The sequence below is a fragment of the Papio anubis genome, chromosome 9 (assembly GCF_008728515.1).
Source record: "Papio anubis isolate 15944 chromosome 9, Panubis1.0, whole genome shotgun sequence".
NCBI classification, from domain to species: Eukaryota; Metazoa; Chordata; class Mammalia; order Primates; family Cercopithecidae; genus Papio; species Papio anubis.
In genome coordinates this window covers 511,396-537,469 of record NC_044984.1, presented here as the reverse complement: position 1 = coordinate 537,469, position 26,074 = coordinate 511,396, and the positions used below count along the sequence as shown (strand labels likewise).

General features: G+C 49.5%; 1 protein-coding gene across 1 annotated transcript in view; it reads right to left on the bottom strand.

Moving 5' to 3' along the window:
* B4GALNT3 (beta-1,4-N-acetyl-galactosaminyltransferase 3) overlaps nucleotides 1-26,074 on the bottom strand; it is a 92,176-nt gene that overhangs the window by 12,924 nt on the left and 53,178 nt on the right. The window contains exons 2-3 of the mRNA XM_031650985.1: nucleotides 3,902-4,005; nucleotides 2,850-2,927 (exon numbers count right to left, since the gene is read on the bottom strand). Coding sequence (XP_031506845.1) covers nucleotides 2,850-2,927; nucleotides 3,902-4,005 — 182 coding nt within the window. The remainder of the gene's footprint in view (nucleotides 1-2,849; nucleotides 2,928-3,901; nucleotides 4,006-26,074) is intronic.

Sequence of the window (26,074 nt, the reverse complement as noted above, 5' to 3'; positions counted from 1 at the left end):
ATTGTCATCTTCCTCATCTCCTGCCCTTCCTCACCTTTACAGCAGGGCCCTGCACTAACTCTGTGACCCTGAGCTGACCTCTCTGGGCCATTATCTGGAAGAGGGACATCAGAACAGCCTGACAGCTCCTGGACACCAGTAGATGCTCAATAAATGACCTGTATTATTAACCTGGGAACCTCCTGCTGGCCAAGGACGGGCAAGGGGATGGGAACAGAAGTCCCCACGATGTGGAGAGACCGCGAGGCTGGGCTGGAAGCCAGTTGGCACCATTATGCAGCTGTGTGACTGCTGTGTTGTTTGGCCTCTCCAGGGCCTTCCTTCCTTATTCTCCTCATTGATAAAATAAAAGGATTGGATCAGTGAATCCCTGAACATCCATGAAGACTGTAATGATGATTTGGTAAGCTATTTTTAATATTTAAAAATGGAAATCAGTCATTTGCCACCAAAAGGCCATACACACTTACTAAAATAGCCAATATTTCTTCTTCTTCTTTTTTTTTTGGGGGGGGGATGGGGGTCTCACGCTGTCACTCAGGCTGGAGTGCAGTGGCACAATCTCGGCTCATTGCAGCCTTAACTGCCTACACTCAAGCAATCCTCCCACCTCAGCACCCCCAAGTAGCTGGGACCACAGGCGTGCATCACCACGGCTAGCTATTTTTTTTATTATTATTTGTAGAGACAAGGTCTCACCATGTCGCCCAGGCTGATCTGGAACTCCTGGGCTCAAGCAATCCTCCCACCTTGGCTTCCCAAAGTTCTAGGATTCCAGGCTTGAGCCACCAAGCCCAGCCCAATTTTGGTCACTATTTACTATTTGTTCGCTGTTTTTGTTTTATTATATGTTTATATATATGTTCTCGATTAGCAAAAACAAGTGGAGAAATTAGTTATTCAGGCGGGCGGATCACGAGGTCAGGAGATCGAGACCATCCTGGCTAACACGGTGAAACCCCGTCTCTACTAAAACTACAAAAAAAACTAGCCGGGCGAGGTGGCGGGCGCCTGTAGTCCCAGCTACTCGGGAGGCTGAGGCAGGAGAATGGCGTGAACCCGGGAGGCGGAGCTTGCAGTGAGCCGGCCGAGATGGCACCACTGCATCCAGCCTGGGCGACAAAGCAAGACTCCATGTAGGCTGGATCACCAGACCAAATGATCTGTAAGGCAAGTTCTTTTCAAAGTACTATCTCCAGGTAGGGCGGGGCATAATTACCTGGTGATGTCATCTAGAGCAGGTGCCAGCATTGTACTCCATCCTCTCCCAGGACTTTAAAAGGAGGCAGTTTCACCGTGTGGACAACTAACATCACATTCAGTACAATACCACCTCCTTCACTCTTGCCCCAGAGCAAGTGGGTGGACTGGAAATGAAACCGCCCAGGCTGAAGAGCTCAGTCTATGAGGTGTGGATAAAGACAATACTAGCCAGCACCACCCAGCCAAGAAAAGTCACCTGTGTCCGCAGGGCCTCGAGACTAAAGACACTGGGTTCTAAACAAGTTGTAAAATAGGAAACTCAAATTTAAAATTTTCACCCCCAAAGCGCCGTGCTACTTGGAAATCTTGGCATAAGGATTTATTTACTCAAGGTAATCTCGTGTATGTTAATTAACTTCCGAGCCTCAGTTTCTTCACCAAAAGAAAAAGAATCTGGGGCCAAGCCTGGTAGCTCATGCCTGTAATCTCAGCACTATGGGAGGCCAAGGCAGGAGGATCGCTTGAGGCCATGAGTTTGAGATCAGCCTGGGCAATATAGTGGGACCCTGTCTCTACAAAAAATATTTTTAAAAATTAGCCAGGCAATGGTGGTACACCCCTGTAGTCCTAGCTACTCAGGAGTTCAAGGTGCAGTGAACTATGATTGTGCCACTGTGATTGTACACTCCAGCCTGGGAAACGCTAGAGCAAGACCCTGTCTCTAAAAAATAAAAAACTAAAAGAAGAAACACCATCTATCAAAGCCTATAAAAATGAAAAGTATTATGATGGTTCTGATAACTTTTATTCACATGGAACTGCTTCCTGTACAAGTTTTCCAAAGCAGAGTTTCCCAGTGCATGTTCCTCAGAGCATTTCTATGAAAACCTAGAGCACTAGTTTCAGAGAGTACAGCAGGCATTTCATGGAAAAAAGCAATTCAATTTGAGACATGCTGAGCTAAACCAAGTTAAACAGACGGCTGCAGAACTTCCCATACTCTTTCATATGCTAATGTACATTTCCAGGAAGGCAAGGTAGTATATTACCGTTTTAAAAACGTATTTAACAATGGACTCTTTTCTTCATGGAATATCTTATGGGATTTAAGATAGTGGCCCAAGACAGACAGTTTGGGATGCTTATCTTGAAGACTGGGGATTGGCGTGGACATGAAAGTCTTTTAGCTTTCATGAGCCTTGTTTTCCCACCTATAAAATGAGGACAATGACACTGTTTCACAGGGTCGCAAAGCTGAGATGAGATGATCCGCAAAGCCTGCTGCGCAGTAGCCTTCGGCAAATGTAAGTGTTCCTTCTCTAAAGAGAGAAATCGAATCAACCTGGAATGCTTGGAGTGAAAAATTTGCATGAAACCGCTAAACTGGATGCAGTCACGCCCACCTGTAATCCCAGCTCGTCAGGAGGCTGAAGCTGGAGGATTGCTTGAGCCCAGGAGTTGGAGACTAGCCTGGCCAACATAGTGAAACCCTTTCTCTAAAAACAACAGCAACAAAAAACTAACTACATAAATAATTTTAAAAAATTTTAAATTCACTAGTAGAAAGTTTTCCGTGATCTCTGGAATTATCTGTAAAAACTATTTTTAGCTCTCTCAAAGAGCAGGTGCAGTAGAAATGCCCTTACCTCCGAGAGCCAGGGGACCGGCTTGTTCCACTTCAAGTAGCTGCTGTTACTGCTCCCATCTTGGTCCATTTCATGGTCCTAGTGGAAGAATGAAGAACGAACTTGGTAGGAATATTAGGATGAGAAACCGCGGGCAGGACAGGGTTCAGGCCCCTTGGAAGTGCCCGTGGGGAAGCAGAGGGCCAGGAGGCACAGTGCCTGTTCCCAGGGGTGACGGCTCAGAGCATGCTGCCATCTGCCATTCACACCGTGTCCCTGGGAATGCGTCTCCGTAGTTTCATCAATGCATGCTCCTCAGGTTCCTTCACTTTTCTGAATTTTCTGTCTTCCCCATATGGGAAAAAACTTTACCCTCATACGGTCAGGACCTCTTGAGGGCAGGGACCTTGGCTCCCTCTTCCTCCTTAAACCCCAGCTCTCTAGATTTGGGTTCCAACAAGGGGGAGCCCCTCGGGGACACCCCCAAACCCTCCCTATCGTGCAGGTCCACAGGCTCAGTTTGGCTGCGGTCCAGCTCTGGGATACATGTCTGTTCTAGGCTCAGCCTTGGGGCTCCTGGCTGAATTACACCCCAGTTTCTCTCATCTGCCTCCTTAGGGACCGTCGGCTCAAGAAACACTACAGGGAAATGTTTCACTACAAGTCTCTACATATCCCAGCTAAGGGCAGGGAGGGGTGTCCATCCACCTCGTCGCCTCTGATCTCAGCAGCAAGCACAGCACAGCCCAGCCCTCACCCGAGTGAGAGGCACCACATGACACTGGTGATGGAGGTCACAGGCCCGGAGTGGTTCTGGCATGGGCAGACTGAACTAGGGCAAAAGGGCAGACTCCAGAAAGCCAGGCCCAGTGGCACCCCAGGCTGGAGGAGGCTGGATGGACATCTCTATGGCTCAGCTAGGAGGTCCCGAGGCCAGACTAGGATTCTGGGGGCTGTTTCTCCTCTGCCTCTCCTCCCAGAGTAGCGGGGGTTACCTTTAAGGCAGCTGGGCAGAGTACCTGAGGACCCTTGTTGAGGCCCCAGCAGGGACAGTGGACTGGCCGGCCACCTACCTCGAGGTTCAGCCTCTGGGGATGGTAGAACTGGAGGTGCGGATCCACAGCTGGAATGTTCCTGCTGGCCAGAGCCTTGGCCAGTTCTCTCCAGCTGCCATATCCTGTGGAAGGGGAAGAGAGGAACCCTCAGGTCAGTGTAATCTGGAAACCTCACACATCTAAAAGATTTGGAAGGTTAATGGAGGGATTCGTCTTCCCTTGTGCTTCTCACCTCTCTTCAGAGGGTGGGTGGGAAGAGGGCGGGGCTGGGAGCAGGAGATAGCTGCAGATTGGCCAAGGTCCAGAGGGCAGAGAGAGGAGATGAGCTTACATCCCATCAGCCGTCACCGCCTCCCAGAAACCAGAGAAGGAGCCAGTCCCGGTGAGCATGGACCACGGGACTCCCATTAGCAGCTCGTTCTCCCCCGGTTGCCTCTGGAGGCCAATTTCTCCCAAGAGCTGCTGTGGAGAGATGGTTGCGACAGGCGGTACACCCTTCCCTTCCTGCTCAGCTCCTGTGCCCTGAGCCCAGGGAACAGCAGGGGGTTACTAACGGGTGGGGAGCCCTTCCATTGATCACTGGGTTGCTGGATGGAGCCAGACCTGAGAGAGGCAGGAAGGGGTGGGCCTGGGATATGGTGTCTGTCAAACAAATTTATAAACCACTGGAGGTACAAAATTAGAGGCCCTGCTACTACTGGCGTCATCAGGAGGCTGCGTGGGGCTGATGCTGTCTGCCCTGAAGGCTCTGGGCCAGGTCGGCTTACACACATCTGGGAAGGCGAAAAGTCAAACCACGGCGAGAGGGAAGGAGGGAACAGGAAAGTGGGGGGTGCACACACATTCACACCAAGTCAGGAGGCAAGGGCTGCACCAGGGTGAGGGCCGGGGAGCATCAGTCCGGCAGCTGGCCGCCGCTGACACTCCCAAAGGCTGGGACTCCCGTCTGAAAGGAGATTGCTGGGCTTTGAATAAGCAGAACCAAACTATTGTTAGTCACAAACCAGAACCACAGACCACTGAAAGCTAGAAGAGGCTTTCGAGATCACCTCGTCCTCTCTTTGAGTGAGGAAAATGGGACCCAGACTGGTCAAATGGCTGATCAAGGCTCACTCAGCAAGTAGTGGCAAGGCTGAGACGAGGACCCCAGTGTGCAGGTGGATTTCCACCGAGCCTCCCCTTTCCCTCCAACAGCTTCACCACGATGTCCCCAGGATGCTGTGGTGAGCACTGCTTGGAAGGAATTAGCCTGACAGTCCCTGACCCCTGGGAGCCAAGAGTCGACAGTAGGCAGAAGTGTCACAGGAACCCCTATGTGAGCACCAGCAGGGGCACAGACAGCCACGCAGACACAGACACAGACAGCCACACAGACACGGACACAGACAGCCACGCGGACACGGACACAGCCACGCGGACACGGACACAGACAGCCACGCGGACACAGACCACAGACAGCCACGTGGACACGGACACAGACAGCCACGCAGACACACAGACAACCACGCAGACACAGACAGCCACGCGGACACAGACACAGACAGCCACATGGACACAGACAGCCACGCGGACACAGACAGCCAGGCGGACACAGACACAGACAGCCACGCGGACAGAGACACAGAGCACCGCCCACGAACACAGGCCTCACCGAAGGGGGCCACCCACGCTGTGCACGAGTGTTTACGTAACAGGCCTGGGGAGGGGGTGGGAACGGGGGCCGCACGCTGGCAGGCAGGTGTGGGGTGAGTGCTTTTCTTACATGGTTATGCTTTGTGTGGGCCCTTTCGTGCTTACTGAGTGTCTCACAGGCGTGACTGCGTCTGAACCTTCTAAGAATCTCCTGAGAGGCCAGCTCCATCACCCCATTTTACAGATGGGGACAGAGCGCTCTGAGCTTAAAGTCACAGAGCTCGTTGTTCTGCCGCCAGGATTAGAACTGAGAGCTCCTCTGTCTCCCAGGCCCAGGTTTTCTCGTTCTGCCCACATTTTCTCCTGTGGGCACTTTCTGGCATAGACTTTGAGGAGTGCCGGCGCAGGGGCCTCCGCGGGGGATCTGCCTCTGGGTTTCTGCAGATGTTAACCCTCCACTCATGCTATGGTTACAGGGACTTCTGCAGCTTTGTCCCTCCGTCATCAAGGTCTCTCCTGTTTCCAGGCTGGTCCAGCTGGCAGAATGAGGTCTGGCGAGTTCAGGGCAGGGGTGTGTTCTGGGGAAGCAGGATGCCGGGGCCACCGAAGTGATGTGAAAATACGACGAGTGAGGGAGAAAGAGAAAGAACGCTCCCAGACTCTACCCTCCATTTCCGGATGAGCTCAGGAGAAAACTGCTTGTTCATCTGCTAATCCCAACCCAAACACATGAGCTAAAGCAAGAGCTCATCCCTTCCCAGCCCCGGGGGGCTGCTGGCTAGCAGTTGTGGGTTCAGGTGTGCCTGGGTGACATAGCAGTTGTGGGTTCAGGTGTGCCTGGGTGACACATGAATCACACTGTGGGGAGGGGGAGGACGGGCTCTGCCTCGCTCCTGCATCTGAATGACTGGGTCATCTTCACTCTTATGACTAAAAGCTTCTTACTCAAGAGAAGCTTGTGGGGAAATACCCACGAAATGCTGCCTGCCAGGTCAGTGGGAGTTACAGCGCATCTCAGGGGCACGTTCCTTCTCCAAGGCAGCCTTCAACTCAGCCAAAGTCCTTGACTGTTGGAAGTCACACCGAGGGGAGATGACTTACCCTTACAATCAACTAGCACTGTGGGTCTTCAGCGGCCTTTGTCCTGGCATCTGCTGGGGAGTGACAAAGACTCTCTCCTTGACCAAACCGTAGATGCTCCTCTGAGCACTCTCTTCTATGTGACCTCATCCTTGAGCCCTGTCCTGGGCCTGCCTAGTCCAGTTTCCAGCAAGAATTCTGCTAGGTCAGTTTAGCAGAACCCCCACCCCGACATCTGACCAAGCTTCTCATCTCCCACCCTTGCCGTGAGCGAGCGTCCCATTAGGTCAATTCTGCAAGAATCCCTCCATTCTTGACGTCTCAGTCGCTTTCCAACCACTGACCCCTCAACTCCGCTGGCTGGCAGTAAATCCCCAGTCACTGCTGCTGTATTCAGAGCTGAGCTCAGTTCTGTCCTGAAGCCTCTCTCCCGTGTTGCAGCGGTACTAAATAAAACCCATCTTCACGACCGGTAACTAGTGTGCGGTTCTATCTTCTCTTTAACAGAAGGTAAGAGGCGGCTCTCTCAGTGACCAAAGACAAATCCATTTAGGGAGGTGAGTGGATTCCAGGTAGGAAATTCGGTGAAGTTAAACCCAGTCAGGTCTTGCCCCTGGGTAACAGGTGAGTCTAGATGGCTGTGAGATACCTAAAACTTGGGATAGTCAACGGCCCAACCTTCACTAATTTAAGGAGCAGGAAAATTCCTCTGCAGGCCTCATGATGTAGCAGGAAGACAAGCAAAGCCTTCTGAGTCAGAAAGATCTAATCGTGGCCTGGCGCGGTGGCTCATGCCTGGAATCCCAGCACTTTGGGAGGCTGAGGCATCAGGATCACTTGAGCCCAGGAGATTGAGACTAGCAACATATGGGCAACATAACAAGACACTCCCTTTTTTAAAACAAAAATAAAATTAAAAAAAGGCCGGGCACGGTGGCTCACGCCTGTAATCCCAGCACTTTGGGAGGCCGAGACGGGCGGATCACGAGGTCAGGAGATCGAGACCATCCTGGCTAACACAGTGAAACCCCGTCTCTACTAAAAAATACAAAAAACTAGCAGGGCGAGATGGCGGGCGCCTGTAGTCCCAGCTACTCGGGAGGCTGAGGCAGGAGAATGGCGGGAACCCAGGAGGCGGAGCTTGCAGTGAGCTGAGATCTGGCCACTGCACTCCAGCCTGGGCGACAGAGCGAGACTCCGTCTCAAAAAATAAATTAAATAAATAAATAAAATAAAATAAAATAAATAAAATTTAAAAAAGATCTAATTGTATATCTACCACTCATAAACTGTGACTGCTTGAACAAGTAATTTAACTTCTCTGGCCCTGGTTTCTTCATCTGAATGGTGGAAATAAAAACACTTGCCCCACAGCGACTGCTATGGAGATTAAATTATGTGGGCCAGACCTAGCATGGGGTCTAGACCCAATAAACGTTTTCTTCCTAAAAATTTCCGAGTTTGAGGTTTTGGATTTAGGAGTCAGAAGATATGAGTTTCAACTGCTTTAAAAATATTCAATATTTCTCTGACTCTTTTCTCTCTATGCTTCTTTTTTTCTTATTTTTCTTTTTTTAAGAGACAGGATTACCCAGGCTGGAATGCAGTGGTACAATCATAGCTTACTGCAGCCTCGACCTCCTAAGCTCAAGTAATCCTCCCACCTCAGCCTCCTGAGTAGGAAGGACTACAGGTGCATGCCACCATACTTGTTTAAAAAAAAATTTTAGAGATGGGGTCTTTTTATGTTGTCCAGGTTGGTCTTGAACTCCTGGATCAAGTGATCCTCCCACTTCAGCCTCCCAAAGTGCTGGGATTACAGGTGTGAGCCACCGCGCTCAGCTTTCTCCATGCTTATTGACCAGAGTAGTAAGCAGTGGGCCAGGAGTGGCAGCAGGGAAATAGGTAACACCCCCCTCTTTGTTTCGCAGTGTTGCTCTTTGCCCCCCACCCTCCCTCATCCCCCACAAATATTCACTAAGTGCGTCTCAGGTGTCAGGAGCCGTGCTGTGCATTGGGATATCTCCTCTTCCCGTATCCTTGCCTCTGTTAATCCTGCCGATGAATAACCAGGCATTGCTTAGCCCCCCTGGGGGAACGTGGAGCTGAAAAATGTGCTGATTTAACTACTGACATTTGTCACTTGCCCTCTGGGAAGCGAACTCCTCCTGCTCCCGGCCAGACCTCTCCTCCCAGAGCACCAGCTGCCAGGGCCTGTTTCTGCTACAACAGGTGACACATTTGTGCCAGGAGACAGACACCCCAATCTCAGGTGACAGATAAAGCACCGCCGCGGGCCTCATATTCTGCCCTCACAAAGCTGGGCTATCAAATTCACCATCAGCCGGAGCTTTGCCAACATCCCTCCTCTGTGCAATGCAGACTCTTCAAAGGCCTGAAGATTACCATCTTTCTCGCTGGTAAAAATATGGCATGCATATATCCCTTTGTGCTTTTTGCTCTTTTCTAAGACTCTCGCAGACGTTATTTCATGAGCTCTTCTCAACCTCCCTGTTAGGTGTCGTCATCTCCATTTTCGAGATGAAGAAACAGAAACAGTCATCAGCTCAAGGCCACACAGTGAACAGGATAATCCATGTCAAGGACTTACTCCCCAGAACGTCATCAGCCCTTAACACACGGCAGCTTATTATTGGCGTTGTTAGTCATGATGCTGCAGATCTGGAACTCACAATTATTTCTCCTGACGCCTGGTCTGATTCACACCCAAGAGAAAGGGAGTCTGTCGCTGCCCAGGCTGGCATTGGTGTTACAGATTCTGTGCTGGGACTGCAGGCCTGAGCCTCCCAACTCCACTCCAGGGCTAAAACACTTCAAAGCACTTTCAACTTAGCAGGCAAAACATTCAGATTAAGTTCTCATGTTAATAAAGACCCGGGACCAACTAGCTGACCCACAACACGCCAGAACCACGGCCCATGACGGGAAAATCTCCCCAAGTCAGCCTAACACATAGCAATGCTCAAACTCCTACCAATGCCCAACAGGGCATTTTACAATGTACGTGGCAAGAGGTATTGCTTTTGCTCCTAAGTAGTTGTGATAATGGCAATATTAATAGCAGCTAACCTTTACCGAGCACTTATACGCAAGGCACTATGCGAAGAGTTTGACTTCACTGCGTAAAGGTGCAGATAACGTGCGCATGTGCATACACGTCACTTCATGGTAAATGGCAAGGGAGCCCAACATATATCTCCCGAATCTGTGCGAATCGTCTGTGATCTACACTGGGAGTAACATCATCGGCCCCAAACGAGTTGGGTTCACCTCACCCATCACTCCCACATCTTATTGCTTGCTCATGTGGAAATGAACTTTGCCGCCTACAGATGTGACTGGGTGTAGACTGCTCAACCCGGTGGATGGCACAAGTCCATCACAAGGGGAGCAAAAGGGCTAACCCCAACCCCAGCTACAAGCAAGCTCTCCGTATCAGTAGGGAACCTGGAAGCAACTCATGAATGCCAACAGGAGAGGTGGAGCTGAGAGTAAGCCGGAAAAAGAAGTGGAAGCAGTGGGTGTGGGGGTAACACCTGCAGGCAGAGACGCAGAGAAGTCCTTCTGAAGCTCTGACTCCAGCCTTGGGGCAGGGATCCATTAGAAAGGGCTTGCTCCTCGGCAAGGGTATGCAAGAGGGGAAGGACTGGCCCTAGCAGGGCCCTAGGAAAGCGAGGGAGAAGGAGAGGCCTGGGAGAGCTGGTTCCACGTACACCACCACATGGAAGGACCCGAAGATCCAGGGTGAACGTAGATGACTGGCTTAGAAAGCCCCAGGGTCTGTAGAGAGAACTGTCACCGGACACTCAAACTGGAATGAGAAAAGGTGATGAAATCCAGAGGAACTGAACAGAAACAGAGCCCTTCGCCCACTAGTGAGCAGGAGGTTGTCAAGGGAAAGGACAAGAGGCCATGACATCCAGGCACAGTTCCACGAAGCCAGGCACCAGCACTGAGTCCTGGGAGGGAAAAGCAGGGCCTGTGGCTCTGTCCTTGGAGAGCACGTGGGGCCAGTCACACGTCCTCAGCAGGGCGAAGCTGCTAGGACCAGTAGCCAGCAGGGCAGGGCCTGAACCCCACCGGAAACCTGAAGTGGCACAGAGAGTGAGGGGTGAAGCCAGGGGCCTGTCACCTGGGAGGGAGTCTCTAAGGCAAACCCAATGCTCCAATGGCAGAGTCCGGGTGTGTGGCTAAACCTATCCTTTCTAGTCCATGACGCCCCAGGGAGCCTGATGCAAGAAAAATTATTAGTAATCCAACAGTAATAGCTAGCGCTGAGATGTTAGGCATTTATGTAAACATACATAGGCCTGTTATGTTTATAGTAAATGAAACGTTGGGTGTTTTATTTCATATAATAAACCTCGCTGGGTGCAGTGGCTCACACCTGTATTCTCAGCCACTCAGGAAGCTGAGGTGGGAGGATGGCCTGAGCCCAGGAGTTCGGGCTGTAGTGCGTTAGGACCGTACCTGTGAATTGCCACTGCACTCCAGCCTGGGCAACATAGTGAGACCCTGTCTCTAAAAACATTTAAAGATTAAAAATTAATAGAATAAAACCTACAGGAAAGGAAGCCTTAGAGGTTAAAATTCTTGCTAAAAGTCACATAGGCCGTAGGTGACCGAGCCAATATTTGAACCCAGGACAAAAGCCTGGGTACTAAATTCCACTACCCTCTATGGAATGTGCTTGAGAATTTGTGCCTGCCTCCACTATCACCCTCATTATCACCTGGTGTCAGGTACCCACCGAGTCACCAGCTACCCCTGTTCCCCATCCCCTCTCCAGTGACCTCCTCCTCACCCACCCACCCACACTTCACACACACACACACACACACACACACACCCCAGACCATTTTCTTATATTCTCTCTCATTTGGCCACTAACATCTCTCCATATAAGCCCCCCAAATGCAAGGGAGAGTGTGGAGACCCAACTCCATTGTCCCATAGTCCCAAAACAGCTGGAGAACTGGACATGAGCGCATTTGAGCATGGGCCTGCTCCCCTCTTCCCGCTTCCAAGCTCTTCCTTCTCAACGTAAGCCACCCAGCTGTGTGTCTGCAAGCAGACGCTGCCCCTGGCCCATCTCACGCGCCCTCGCAGCACAGGTGTGCACGTGGGGGCAAGTGAGGAGCAGCAGAAAGGTGGACTCCTAAGGCCTCCCAGCTCCTCTAGACGAGCAGATGGATATGGGTGGGGCCATGATAAGCCTCTTCCCCACCCTCCCCTGAGCCTGCTGATGCTCACAGCCAGGGCCAGAAACCTGAAGAACAGCCAGCTGTGCCTTCCCCTGGCTTCCTGCCAAGCTGGCACCTGAGCTACTGAAATGGCTGTGGCAGCAGGCAGGCTGAGGTGTGCAAGCTACAGGCACAAGGGACTATACCTACTGCCCCACTGGGTGCCACCTAAGGGGGTCCAAGAGAGGGTATCTGAGCCCACGCCAGGTGTTTGCCTGGGTATTTCTGCCCTGCTGTCAGTGCTTCCTGTTCACCCAAACGTCCCTGCTTGGCCCAAACATCCACACTGAAGTGTGAAACCAGCCAGGTGTGGTGGCTCACACCTGTAATCCCAGCACTTTGGGAGGCGGAGGGTGAAAGATTGCTCGAGCTCTAGAGTTCGAGACCAGCCTGGACAACATGACGAAACCTCGTTTCTTAAAAAAACAAAACAAGGCCGGACACAGTGGCTCACGTCTGTAATCCCAGCACTTTGGGAGGCCGAGGCAGGTGGATCACCTGAGGTCAGGAGTTCGAGACCAGCCTGACCAACATGGAGAAACCCCGTCGCTACTAAACAAAAATACAAAATTAGCTGGGCTTGGTGGTGTATGCCTGTAGTCCCAGCTACTCGGGAAGCTGAGGCATGAGAATCACTTGAACCCAGGAGGTGGAGGCTGCGGTGAGCTGAGATTGCACCATTGCACTCCAGCCTGGGCAACAAGAGCAAAAACTCTGTCTAAACAACAACAACAAAAAACTAGCTGGGCATGATGGCACGCACCTGTGTTCCCAGCTACTCGGGAGGCTGAGGTGGGAGGATCCAGCCCAGGAGGTAGAGGCTGCAGTGAGCCACAAGTGTACAACTGCACTCCAGCCTGGGTGACAGAGGGAGATTCTATCTCAAAAACAAACAAACAAACAACAAAAACACAAAGTCTAAAACCAAGGGGGCACATGAGAGGAGGTAGGAAGAGGGGGCAGACGCCCTTTCTATTCCGTTGCCGCTGCTCTGGAAATGTGGAGTCCGTCTGGACCCCGCCCGGCTCAGTAAATAGCCATTCCCCAAGCCATGAATTTGATCAGAAGAGGCCACAGAAGGTTTCGCCAGGCCATGGGATCACCTCTAAGATATCGTCATCATCATCATCATCATCATTACAAAAAAAATAAAACTAACACCTACAACATTTAAGGGCCCATTTAGTAGTAAGTGCTGTGACAATCACAGCCATAAACACAGTCCTGTGAAGGGGAATTTTGACTTAAGACCCTTGATAAAATGGGATGATTTAGGAAAATCTAGAAGCAATAGAGTCAGGGATTTCTAAGACCGGCCGAAGCCCATGGACCTAGCGAAGGCCCACAGAGGCGTTTCCAGGGTCCCTCAGATCAGTCCTGACTTTTCTGAACCCGTCAGGCTGGTCTTTTCCGATCTTCTTTCTGTCCTGGGAGAGGACGAGCTTCTGTATGCAGAGGGAAGATGTGGGGCAATGCTCTTCCTTCCTGGAGTCTTTCAAAGAGGACATGCAGGGGTGGTCAGGTGCTTAGTCCCACCAGCAGGCATTTACTGAGCACCTGCTGTGTGCGGTGCTTAGTCCCACCAGCAGGCATTTACTGAGCACCTGCTGTGTGCTGTGCTTAGTCCCACCAGCAGGCATTTACTGAGTACCTGCTGTGTGCTGTGCTTAGTCCTCTGCTAACCGCTGTGATAACAGAAAAGTGCCAACGGAGACACTCAGCTGCACCCTTCCCTAGGTGCAGTTATGACGGACGTCGACGGACCTGTGGATGTGCTCTGGCACACTTACTCATGCCCACAGGCAGGGCACACACAAGCCAGTTCTGCATTATGCAAACAAGCAGACCTCATTAGACGTCAGGGCTAACTGGATGCTAATGACATGATGCCGCTCATTACGTTTCCATTTCTTAGGCCTGCAGGAACCTGGGGCAGAATGTTCTGCAAACAGTTTCCGGGACTGGGAAACTGGTCTTCAATGTCCTAAAGAGTCCGGGTAAAGCAACAGAGATGTAGGAAAAGCCTGACTCTGTAAGATGGTAATGGAGTAGTTTCAGCAGAAACATCTTCAGAACTCACCTCAACGTTTACCACTGAACATGGAAGCTCTGAATGGTTTGGGGCCACAGTGGGACAGTAGCCCAGTAGCTAGTCAAAAGCCTGTGCTCTTTCTCCTGTTCCTTTCCAGGTAAAAGGAGGGAGGCGGTTTCCATAGTTGGAGGGTCTACAGGGACACACGCGTTATAGAAACAAAGAGAAGGAACCAGCATGAAAAAACTGACGATTGGAAAAAGAGTGGGAGAGGAGAAGAATGTAGTCAGGAATGTGGCTTTGAAAAGAAGAAAAGAGAGCATCACCTCACCAGCAACTGAGAGACATGGGGAATAGTCGATGATAACTGTGTTATGGCCGGGCACACTGGCTCAGGTCTGTAATCCCAGCACTTTGGGGGGTTGAGGTGGGCGGATGACCTGAGGTCAGGAGTTCGAGACCAGCCTGACTAACATGGTGAAACCCTGTCTCTACTAAAAATACAAAAATTAGCCAGGCATGGTGGCATGTGCCTGTAATCCCAGCCACTCAGGAGGCTGAGGCAGGAGAATCGCTTGGACCCAGGAGGTGGAGGTTGCAGTGAGCCAAGATCACACCACTGCACTCCAGCCTGGGCAACAGAGCGAGACACCATCTCAACAACAACAACAATCAATCAATCAATCAGTCAAATTGTGTTATTTATGAAGAGGTTAGACTTGTAGGCTGACTACAGTAAGATGCCAAAAGGGACCTGGGTGGGAAACAATACTGTTTACAAAACCCTCCTCCATACATTAACCCACTTAACCCACCACCAAGTTTAACAGAGGATAGTGGCAGGTTTAACACAACGAGTTTAACCCACCACATGCATTTAACAGAGGATAAACACAACAGCTAGCGAATGTGCATTTGCCCAGGGCAGTCATCATGCTAAGCACTTGACATAAATGTTCTTGTTTAATCTTCATAACAATCCTTTAGATAGGTATTAATATTATTCCCATTTTACAGATGAGAAAACTGAGGTCCTGACTGGTAAGGACGGTGCATACCTGCCCAAGAACTCACAACATCTAGATAATAGAGCTGAGATTTAACTCGTTCATTTTTTCTTTTTTCTTTTTCTTTTTTTTTAACATCTCTTAACAAGTATCTTACACAGACCCTTTTGTTTGTTGAATACAAAAGCAATGGAATCCAAGGAAAGCAGAAAGAGGTATGGCCCTGAGGCCAAAAAAGTTTTCCAGGCCCACACAGGGACTGGGTTTGGGACCAGCAGCCAGGAGCCACAGCCACCCCACCCTCTCCCCACCTGATGGCTCCTTTTGGAAAACACACTCTGATTAAGCCCTTTCTCTTTTCTGCATCAGGCTTGAAAACAAAAAAGGTACGTTATCTGATCTGGAGGGCTGCCAGCTGCCGGTATGCGGGGTCTGAAGATTATAACTTGCCAAAGTCAAACTGAGGTTGTTGTAACCTGTCCTTGGTAGCGGTAAGTGGGACGGGGAAGGCATGTATGACGGTAACTTTGTTCTCCAAGAAAGGAATATGGGGATCTGCTTTCCTCCTCCCCATGAAACGTCATTTCAATGGAACTTCAGGTTAGCCCACCGCGGGGTGGAGGAGTGCGTTGTATATTGTTTTGTCAGCCCTCCCACCACGGGTCGGTCGGTCTATCCAGTGTGTGATTTTTTTGTTCTTGCTTTTGTTTTTGAGACGGAGTCTCACACTGGGGCCTGGGCTAGAGTGCACTGGCAAGATCTCAGCTCACTCCAACCTCCACCTCCCGGATTCAAGCAATTCTCCTCCCTCAGTCTCCTGAGTAGCTGGGATTACAGGCGCCCGCCACCACACTCAGCTAATTTTTTTGTATTTTTAGTAGAGACGGGGTTTCACTATTTGGCCAGGCTGGTCTCGAACTCCTGACCTCGTAAGCCGCCTGTCTCGGTCTCCCAAAGTGTTGGGATGACAGGCGTGAGCCACCGCGCCCGGCCTCTATCCGATGTTTTCCATCAGAGCTGATTCATCTTCTTATTCTTATTTTTATCCCAGTGCCATAAATCATTTCCATTTTGTGGATGGAGACACAGAGACTGCAGAAAAGTTAACTGATTTGTTCAATGTCAAAGGGAAGCCTGTGCTAAGGACCGGACTGGAGACGAGGCCGTTGATCCCCGGCCCAGGACTTTGTGCACCACAGCACAGCACCGGCCGGAGCTGCTGGAGTTAAGTGAGCTGCAGGCAGAGCATTCCCGGGGAGGACGCCGGCTGAACCTAACCTAGGCAGGGGCTGAAAATCAGCACCAGGCAGAGGCAGAAACTAGGTCTTGTTTGTTACCAGATTCTCACTGTATAAATGAGTTAAAATTAGTAGTTTCAACACATCCCCGCTTCAGAAAAGGATTAAATTGCCTGGGCCTTTATATTCTCACTATATAAACCGGGCATTTGATGCACATGGAGTGAACGAACGAACGAATGAAGGACAAGGAGGGTTGAGAGGCCTGGCGTACTGATCATGCTAGAACCGATTAGGCATCGTGACCGATTAGGTCACGATTCTGGGCTAGGGACCGAATGAAGTGACAGACACTGGCCCTGACATTGAGAAATTAACAACCAGCTGAAGGCTGTCCCAGCACCCTGTGGACACTCACAATGGCACGCATGTCAAAGGCACAGCCCAAAGGTGCTTCGAAAGAAGTGCTTTCTTTAGGGAATGCTTTCTCTCTTTTTTAAATTTAATTTTTAGGGGGAGTGTGTATTTAGTAAAATACCTACAACATAAAAGTTATCATTTAATTTTTTTTTTTTTTTTTTGGAAACAGAGTCTCCCTCTGTCACCCAGCTGCAGTGCAGAGTACAGTGGTGTGATCTCAGCTCACCGCAGCCTTGACCTCCCAGGTTCAAGCAATCATCCCACCTCAGCTCCTAGATAGCTGGGACCACAGGCGCGTGCCACCATGGCTGGCTAATTTTTTTTTTTTTTTTTTTTTTTGGTAGAGACGGGGGTCTCTCTGTTGCCCAGGTTGGTCTTGAACTCCTAGCTCAAGTGATCCTGCCTTCTTGGCCTCTCAAAGTGCTGAGATTACAGACGTGAGCCACCATGCCTGGCCCATTTTAACCATTTTAAAGTGTACAGTTTAATGGCATTAAGAACGTTCACACTGCCGTGCAACCGTCACCACCATCCACCTCCAGAACCTCCCCATCTTGCCGAACTGAAACTCTGTTCCCATTAAGCACTAAGTGCCACTTTCCCTCCCCCCAGCGCCCGGCAACCGCCACTGTACCTTCTGTCTCTATGAATTTGACTCCTCACAGGATTTGACCTCACAGAAGTGGAATCAGACAACATTTTTCCCTTTGTGTCTGGCTTTTCTCACTTTACATGTTCGCAAGGTTCGCCCATGTTGTGGCATGTGTCAGAATTTCCTTCCTTTTTTAAGGCTGAATATCCCATTGTATGGATAGACCACATTTCGGTTATCCATTCATCTGTCGTATACACCTGGGCTGTTTCCACCTCCTGCTATTGTGGCAAATGCTGCTGTGAACATGAGCGTGCAAATCTCTCTCAGAGCCCCTGCTTTCCATGCTCTTGGAAGGCACGTTTTTTTAAACTGCACACAAGTAGCAGGTGCTGCAGGCCAAGGGAGGCCAGGCTGCTCTCTTCTTTGGTGGCAAAGCCTATGTTTGATGGAGAAAGCAGAAAGTCCAGGAAACCTTGGGTGGGAAGAGGAGGAGTGGCAGGTGAGTCGAGTCAGGTTGGGGTAATCCCAGCCAACAAGTTAAAAAAAAAAAAAAAAAGAACTTCTGAGTGAGCCTGGAGTAGGGCTCTCCCCAGGGACAGGGAGGTCCTAGTCCACTAGCCTGTGTGGAAGTCAGCAGTTCCAACACATCCTAGCTTCAGAGAGAGGCTAAGTTACCTGCTCCCGTGGAAGCTCCAGCTCAGTGCCGATAGAGGTCTGCACACTGCTGGTTGCCTGTCCTCAGTAAGGCCAGTACAGGAACTTAGAGCGAGCATGTAGAATTAATGCAATTTGACATTGCGGCAACATCAACGTGTGATGGTGGAATCATCTCATTGAACATGTATTTTGGATGTTTTGAACCCCTGTGGTGAGTCTCATGTTGTGCAAGCCGCATACCGGGATTAGTGTAGCAGGACCACGTCGCTCAGTGACGGACCAGAAACTGCAAACAAGGCGGGAAAAACTGGTCCTTCACGGTAGTTTCTTCCAGTTAGCATCACGGGCCTGCCTCCCCGCCCTCTCTTCCTTCCTAACTCAGGACAAGAGTAATTCTGGGAAAGACCACAGAGCAGAATCACAGAATCAAAGATAGAACCACACTACGGGCCCCGGAAGGGCCAGGAACCACAGCAGTGATAAGAATCTCCGTAGCTACCCAGTGACCCGGCTCCAGACACCTCGGTGTGTCTCCGCTTAGGATTCACATTCCCAGGACAGTCTAAGTGACTTTAAGACGTAAATTCCTGGGAAAGAGGGTCTAAGTGACCCCAGGATTCAAATCCCCAGACGTCCCATGGTGGTGGAGGGGTCGGCCACATCAGCAGGAGTGATGATGAGAGCCCTGCTGGTAGAAGGACCACACGTCCTTCTAACTCCATTAGAATCGTAGGTGGGGAGCGGGCGATTTTCTGAATCTTCCCTGTGAAAACAGCCTAACTCTGAATAACTGTTACTCCTAAACCAGGGGTGCGACTTCTCTGAGAGTCATTACGTGTTTAATGCAAAGGCACATCAAATGCAGCTGAAGGTATCAAAGGTACAAACATATGGAGTTAGTTTTCCAATACTGGAGAAACTTTGCAGGACACGTGGAAGATGAAAGAGCCGACTATTCAGAATGTCCTCTGGAAAAGTGAGTTCCTGCACAGGCAGACAATGCGCAAGTATTTCTCGGAAAGTTAAGATAAAACAGTCATCTGTCAGAGCCTTTGAAAGCGACAGTCCAATTCATATAGACACATTGGAGACAGGAGTCTCGCTCTGTCACCCAGGCTAGAGCACAGTGGCACAATCTTGGCTCAGTGCAACCTCCGCCTCCCGGGTTCAAGAGATTCTCCTCCCTCAGGAGAATCTCCTACCCTCCTGAGTAGCTGGGATTACAGGCAGGTGCCACCACGCCCGGCTAATTTTTGTATTTTTAGTAGAGACAGGGTTTCACCATGTTCGCGAGGCTGGTCTCGAACTCCTGATCTCAGGTGATCTGCCTGTCTTGGCCTCCCAAAGTGCTGGGATTGCAGGCATGAACCACTGAGCCTAGCCTCCAATTCATTTTTAACTATAGTTTTTTTAAAAAAGAAAATTTAAGAATTGTTGCTGTCTAGAGAAGCTGAGAAATCATCATTGCAAGCTCCAACATTCGACATGTTAGTAAACTGAAGCTTTGAAGACGGAGACCATTGTCTGAGGTAACAAAGCAAGTCAGAGGCAGAACCAGGACTAGAGGCCAGGTCTCCGCTCTCTGGTCTGAGAATCTTCAGCTCAGACCACACATCCAGTCTCTAACGTGTGGGGCTGTTCTCGGTTTTGAGCCTGATGAGGAATGCACAGCGGTGTCAGGAGTGGTAGTAAAGCATTTAATAGTTTGGAATCCTAAAACTGAACACAGCCCCTCTTGTGGAAATAGTCCAAGTCTAAAGAGGCAGCCTGGAGAACAAGCTTCTCTGAGAATCCGAGACCCTACAAGCTTAAGTCCAGACTAATTATAAATCTAGAATCATTTTTTCTTTTTTTGAGACAGCGTCTTGCTCTGTCACCAAGCCTGGAGTTCAGGGAGGCAATCACGGCTCACTGCAGCTTCTAACTCCTGGGCTCAAGTGATCCTCCCACCTTAGCCTCCTGAGTAGCTGGTACTACAGGCGTGAGCCACCACGCCCAGGTAATTTTTATTTTATTTTATTTTTTGTAGAGATGGGGTCTTGCTATGTTACCCAGCTCAGTCTTGGACTCCTAGCCTCAAGCGATCCTCCCATCTTGGTCCCTCTAAGTGTTGGGACTACACATGTAAGCCATCCCGCCCAGCCTAGAATCTTTTATCATATAAAGCAAGCTTTTGAGCTCTTCAGAAGCATAAGCCACGTAACACTCACCTCTGAGCCCTCCTTTGGCTTTAGCCTAAAAACTCTTCCTGTGCACTCACAACTGTGCATTCTTGGCTAACTGGGGTACAAGAGGCCTAGCTTTCGGCCTATCTTGGCTTTGGACACGCCTTCCTCACTAAGCTTAATCATTTCCAGCTAGTGACTTAAAGGAGAGGCGCGGGACTCTCCCTGACACTTGAACACTTGGAGGCCAGTGCAGGGTTATTAATTGGCCTGATTTCAATATTGTTGTGCCTCAGGGAAGACGGAGGTCTGAGGAGAGGCAGAGAGATGGGAGAACCGTCCATGAGTGGGGCAGTTGGAACACACACCACATTTATTAAGTTCACCATCTTATTTGGGTGCAGTCTGTGGCACCCCAAAATAATTACAACAGTAACGTCACAGATCACAGATTACCACACCAGATGAAATGGTAATGAAAACATCGGAAGTATTGTAAGTATCACCAAATGTGACAGACATGGAGCAAGCGCGCACGGCTGGAAACACGGCGCTGACAGCCTGGGGGTGCGCACGGCTGGAAACACGGCGCTGGGAGACTTGGGGCGCGCACGGCTGGAAACACGGCGCTGGGAGACTTGGTGCACACAGGGCTGCCATGACCTTCCATCTGTAAACAAAGCAGCATCTGTGAAGTGCATAAAGCAAAGCATGATAAAACGACGCGTGTACTGCTCCGTGATCTCTCGTAACATGCTACACGGAGGGAGAAAACACCCTTTTCTGTGCACGGACAGCTACTTTTTTAAATAAACGAGCAAATGCAAGTATACTTGAGAAGAGAGAGGAGTGGAGACTCACTGGCTGGAAAGGAAGCTAGGAGGGAGCCCCCACAGGCAGGTCGTCGATGTTATTTATGTTTGCTTTCGACCTCTACAAATAAGAATCTGTTTCCTGGACTGCAGTGTCATTGTTGAAATATCTACTTTAGTTCAGGTACTATTAGTCACAATCTCATAAGATAATTTCTACTGATCCACTCTTACCTTTCAGCAATGCAATGAGACATCGACCCTTATGACGGCTGATTAAACTACTGAGCAGGGTTTTTACATCCCGTACAGCTCTATGTCTATAGAGAAAAGTATAACAATAGAAAAGTGAGAACCTTACTAAATCAACTGGTTATTCGATGTGTTAGTGACCATATTTTCTGAACTCAAAATCAGGATATGTGATCTGGCTATCGCAACAGAATGTCTGAAATAGTTCATCTCTCCTGGAAAACCAGGCCGGTTACACTGTTTGACACCGTTATCAGTTTCAAAGACCTCTATTGTCCTTAGTCTCTCACATTCGCTAAAATCACTGGTCAGAGGACCAGACGGGACTGCTCCATACAACTCTATCTAACCCATGTACAGCTGGGTCAACAGACATGTTGCTAAAGACACATGGATAGCTTCAGAGGATAAAAGTTTACTCCAAAACCCCATATCCCATGTCGTGTCTTGCCCCTAACCCCCAGCAATTTCTCCCACCGCTCCCTTTTCCCCAAGCCAGTGCATGAATCCAGGGCTACCTCCATGCTGGCAGGACATGACCGCTAGCCCAAACCATACACAGAAGTGGAGACAGCAGTAGAACCAATGCTAGGTCAAATATATGTTGAAATTCCCCCACACAGAGGGTAGAAAGCTGAGAACATGAAAGGGGCTAACCTGGCCAACGAGAGAATACTTTCCGTGGAAAGAACCTTAGGGTTATGGCAAGCGCTGCTGAGGGCTGAGTGAGGAGCTCACCTCTGCTCACCTCTTGCTGATGAGACTGCAGTCGCTAAGTTGCTAAGAAACAGCAGTCGTTCAACTTAAATTTGTGTCCCTGATTCGGCTGAAAGAGCTTCAGTGAACCAACACATCAACAAGGTCTGGTGGGAATCAAAGAGAAAATCAAGGATATCTAAGAAGATGAGCTGATAAAAAGCTGCTCGGGATGGGACGGATGACTCTGATCCTTACCAAAAAAAAAAAAAAAAAAAAGCAGAAAGGAAAAGAGAGACGCTTTGGGGAAGGAGCCAATGCTCCGAGAAAGCTCCAGGACGAAAGGCGAGGGAGCCTTATTGCCAGCGAGCCGGGTTCTGCCAGCAGTGAACATTTGAACCCTTTAGATCTGTGTGACTCTCATTTTACCTGCAAGATGCTTAAATGGTTTCTGAAATGTTCTCCTAGTTGAGGTATTTGTGAAGACAACTGAGGCACAGAGAAGTTGCATTGTTTTTCTTTTGGCTTCTTGAGCATAAACTTTGATATTTAATGACCTGTGATAGCTGCCGGTATCCTAGCAATACATAAAACCCTTGAGAAGCTATTAACTGTTTAGCCTTCCCAGGTCTTAGGGGAATATGTTTTCCATCTTTCAAAGAGCCTGTTGTAGGCAATTTGTAGGGTAAGATGCAAATATTCCCTTGAGTGGGCTGAGGCACTGAGCTAGGTTTCCCTGGAGTTCACCACCATATAAAAAGATACAGGCTTCTCACAAAGACTGCACAGTCTGATATTTATTTGGAACTGGCTTCTTGGATCAGTTTATTAGCATTCTGATGGTTGCACGAAATGGCTTACGGTGGGAAGAAAGCTTTAAAAGAGACCTGAAAGAAGAAGCCACATGGACAGACAACAAGCTAGATTTTCGAAGCATCTATTATGTATATAGTCAGTCCTTGGCATACACAGGTTCCATAGGTTTCATATCTGTGGATTCAACCAATAGCGATTGAAAATATTCAGAAAAATAAAAATAAAAAACAATATAACAATAGAAAATACAAATTAAGAATATACAGCATAGGCCGGGCGCGGTGGCTCAAGCCTGTAATCCCAGCACTTTGGGAGGCCGAGATGGGCGGATCACGAGGTCAGGAGATCGAGACCATCCTGGCTAACACGGTGAAACCCCGTCTCTACTAAGAAATACAAAAAATAGCCGGGCGAGGTGGCAGCGCCTGTAGTCCCAGCTACTCGGGAGGCTGAGGCCGGAGAATGGCGTGAACCCGGGAGGCGGAGCTTGCAGTGAGCTGAGATCCGGCCACTGCACTCCAGCCTGGGCGACAGCGCGAGACTCCGTCTCAAAAAAAAAAAAAAAAAAAAAAAAGAATATACAGCATAACAACTATTTACAATGCTATGTAAATGCAAACGCTATTGTATCGTATTAGGTATTAGAAGTAATCTAGGGATGATTTAAATATATGGGAGGGGCTGGGCACAGTGCCTCATGCCTATAATTCTAGTACTTTGAGAGGCTGAGATGGGAGGATAGCTCAGAGCCCAGGAGTTGGAGACCAGGCTGAGCAACATAACAGACCTCATCTTTACAACCACAACAACAACAACAATTAGCCGGGCATGGTGGCACACGCCTGTGGTACTAGAGGCTGAGGAGGGAAGATTGCTTGAGTCCCTGAGTTGGAGGCTGCAATGAGCTATGATCACCACTGCACTCCAGCCTGGGGAACAGAGTGAGACCCAGAGTCTTAAAAAAAATTATATGGGAGGATGTGTGTAGGTTACATGCAAATACTGCACCATATTTTATAAAAGGGACCTGAGTATCCTTGGATTTTAGTATCCATGGGGAATCCTGGAATCAATGCCCCGTGGATACCAAGAGACAACTGCACATAGCTGCCTTGTCTGGCTCTGAGTGGATGTTCGAAGATGGGTAAGAACCACCTGCAGAGCCAGAAAGATCTGGAATGGAATCCCCGCACTGCCACATTTTAGCTTGTGACCTTGGGCAAGTTCCTTAATATCTTAAAGCCCAGTTGCTTCACCCCCCTACTCCCATAATTCAGCCGGAAAGATGAATTAGGTACATGAATGGATGAATTTCCAATGCACAACAGCCCCGTAAGGTACTATGCTCCCCACTCTCCTAACGATAAAACTGAGGTTTAAAGAGTTCTCATGATCTGTCCCAGACCTTACAGGTGGCTAAACTGGGATTCAAACTAATTCTGTTTGGTTTGAAAGACCACACTCTTCCCACTACTGCCTGGTTAATCCTCATTCCAACCCTGTGAAGCCAGCACTGTGGAGCCCCATTGGTGGGTGAGGAAATGGAGGCCAAGGAGCCGATTTGGATCAGGCAGATAAGTCACGGCTGACGGTTCTGCGTGGCCGCTAATGCACGGCTGGGCTGGAGCTCACACCCCGGCCGCCTCTCCTGTGCTTTCCCCGCGGCACAGCCCTGCTTCACGCAGGAAGGAGGGGTTTGATAACGTGACAAGTACATAACTGCGCACTGAGTCAAGTCTCCTGGAATCGAGAGAGGCGGATCCTGGTGGTCAGGGAAGACATCACGGTGAAGTAGGTCATGAATAGGCACTTTGGGGAAGGTGGAATTGCTGGGTCTGGGAACATAAATAAATCCTGAAATCAAGTAAAATGGAATAAAAACACTGTCCCTGAAGAGACCTAGATTTTACAGGGCCATCTCCAACCCCCTGGCCTCCCACAAGACACCTGTCTTGGGTTCCTGACGGAAACCCAGAAGCTTTGTTTCTAAAATACAAGTAACATATGCTTCCCTCCCTCCCCCTAGATCGCAGAGTGCAGAAGCGTGTGAAGCAGAAGGTTATGATTCTCCTGTCATCCCTGATCTTCTCCCATGGGCTACTCCTCATCTTTTTGCTAAATGTTCCTCATTTGTCCTTTAACCTTTGAACACTGGATTGCTCACCTTAGGGTCAGTCTCCGATGACTGTCTTTGCCATCAACACGGCTGCCTTGCTGATCTCAGCAGGTGTTTTGGAAAACCGTCTGTACACTGATGACTTCCCCAGCCTTAGCCTGACCACTCCCTGCACTCCCCGCTTATACAGCCAATTTTCTTACTCACTCTCTCACTTGGATATCAAAGGCATCTGAAACATAACCTAACTCTTTTTTGTTTTTTGAGACGGAGTCTCGCTCTGTCGCCCAGGCTGGAGTGCAGTGGCCGGATCTCAGCTCACTGCAAGCTCCGCCTCCCGGGTTTACGCCATTCTCCTGCCTCAGCCTCCCGAGTAGCTGGGACTACAGGCGCCCGCCACCACGCCCGGCTAGTTTTTTGTATTTTTTAGTAGAGACGGGGTTTCACCGTGTTAGCCAGGATGGTCTCGATCTCCTGACCTCGTGATCCGCCCGTCTCGGCCTCCCAAAGTGCTGGGATTACAGGCTTGAGCCACTGTGCCTGGTCCAACTTAACCTAACCTGCACCTCTCCATCCTGTAAGTGACAACTCCAGCCTTCCAATCACCCAGGTCAAAAATCTTCAAACTACTTGATTCCTCTCCCCATATCCAATCCCTCAGCAGGTCTCATCGGCCATACTTTCAAAAGCCGTGCAAAATCTGACGACTTCTCCCTCCTCCATCTCCACCACTCCAGTCCTAGACATCATCGCTCTTGCAGCCCCCCTGTATCCACCCCTGCACCTATGGTCTAGAAGCAAGAGGGACCCCACCAAAATGTAAGTCAGGCCATGCCAGTCCTTGCTTAGAACCTTCCAGTGACTTCCCAAACCACTCAAATACAATCCAAGATCCTTCTGATGGCCAATGAGTAAAGTTTCTTGGGGAAAGACCCAGTTTACACTGGTTGCCCTGACAATTATTAATAGTACCTGCTTTCACTCTCAAAACTATTCCAATTTAAACAATCAATTATATGGTTGCTCAACTAATAAGGCCTTACAGATTAAATCTCCGACCTTGTCTCCTATCTCTTTATCACCATTTCATTCCAGCTACCCTGATCTCCTTGCTGTTCTTCCAATATGCCAGGCATGCTGTACCCCGGGCCTTTGCATGTCCTCTACCTAAACCACACTTCCCTGAGAAAGTTTCTTGCCCTTTTTACTCAGATCTCTGCTCCAATATCAGAAGACTTTTCTGATCAACCTATATATAATAGCACTCTACCCCCAGCCTATCACTCTATCTTTCTAACTCTGTATTATTTTTCTCAACAGCATTTATTACCACTTGACATATTATGTATGCATGTGTATAAAATCTGTCTTCTCCCCACACATAAATATTTGAATATATGTTCCATGAA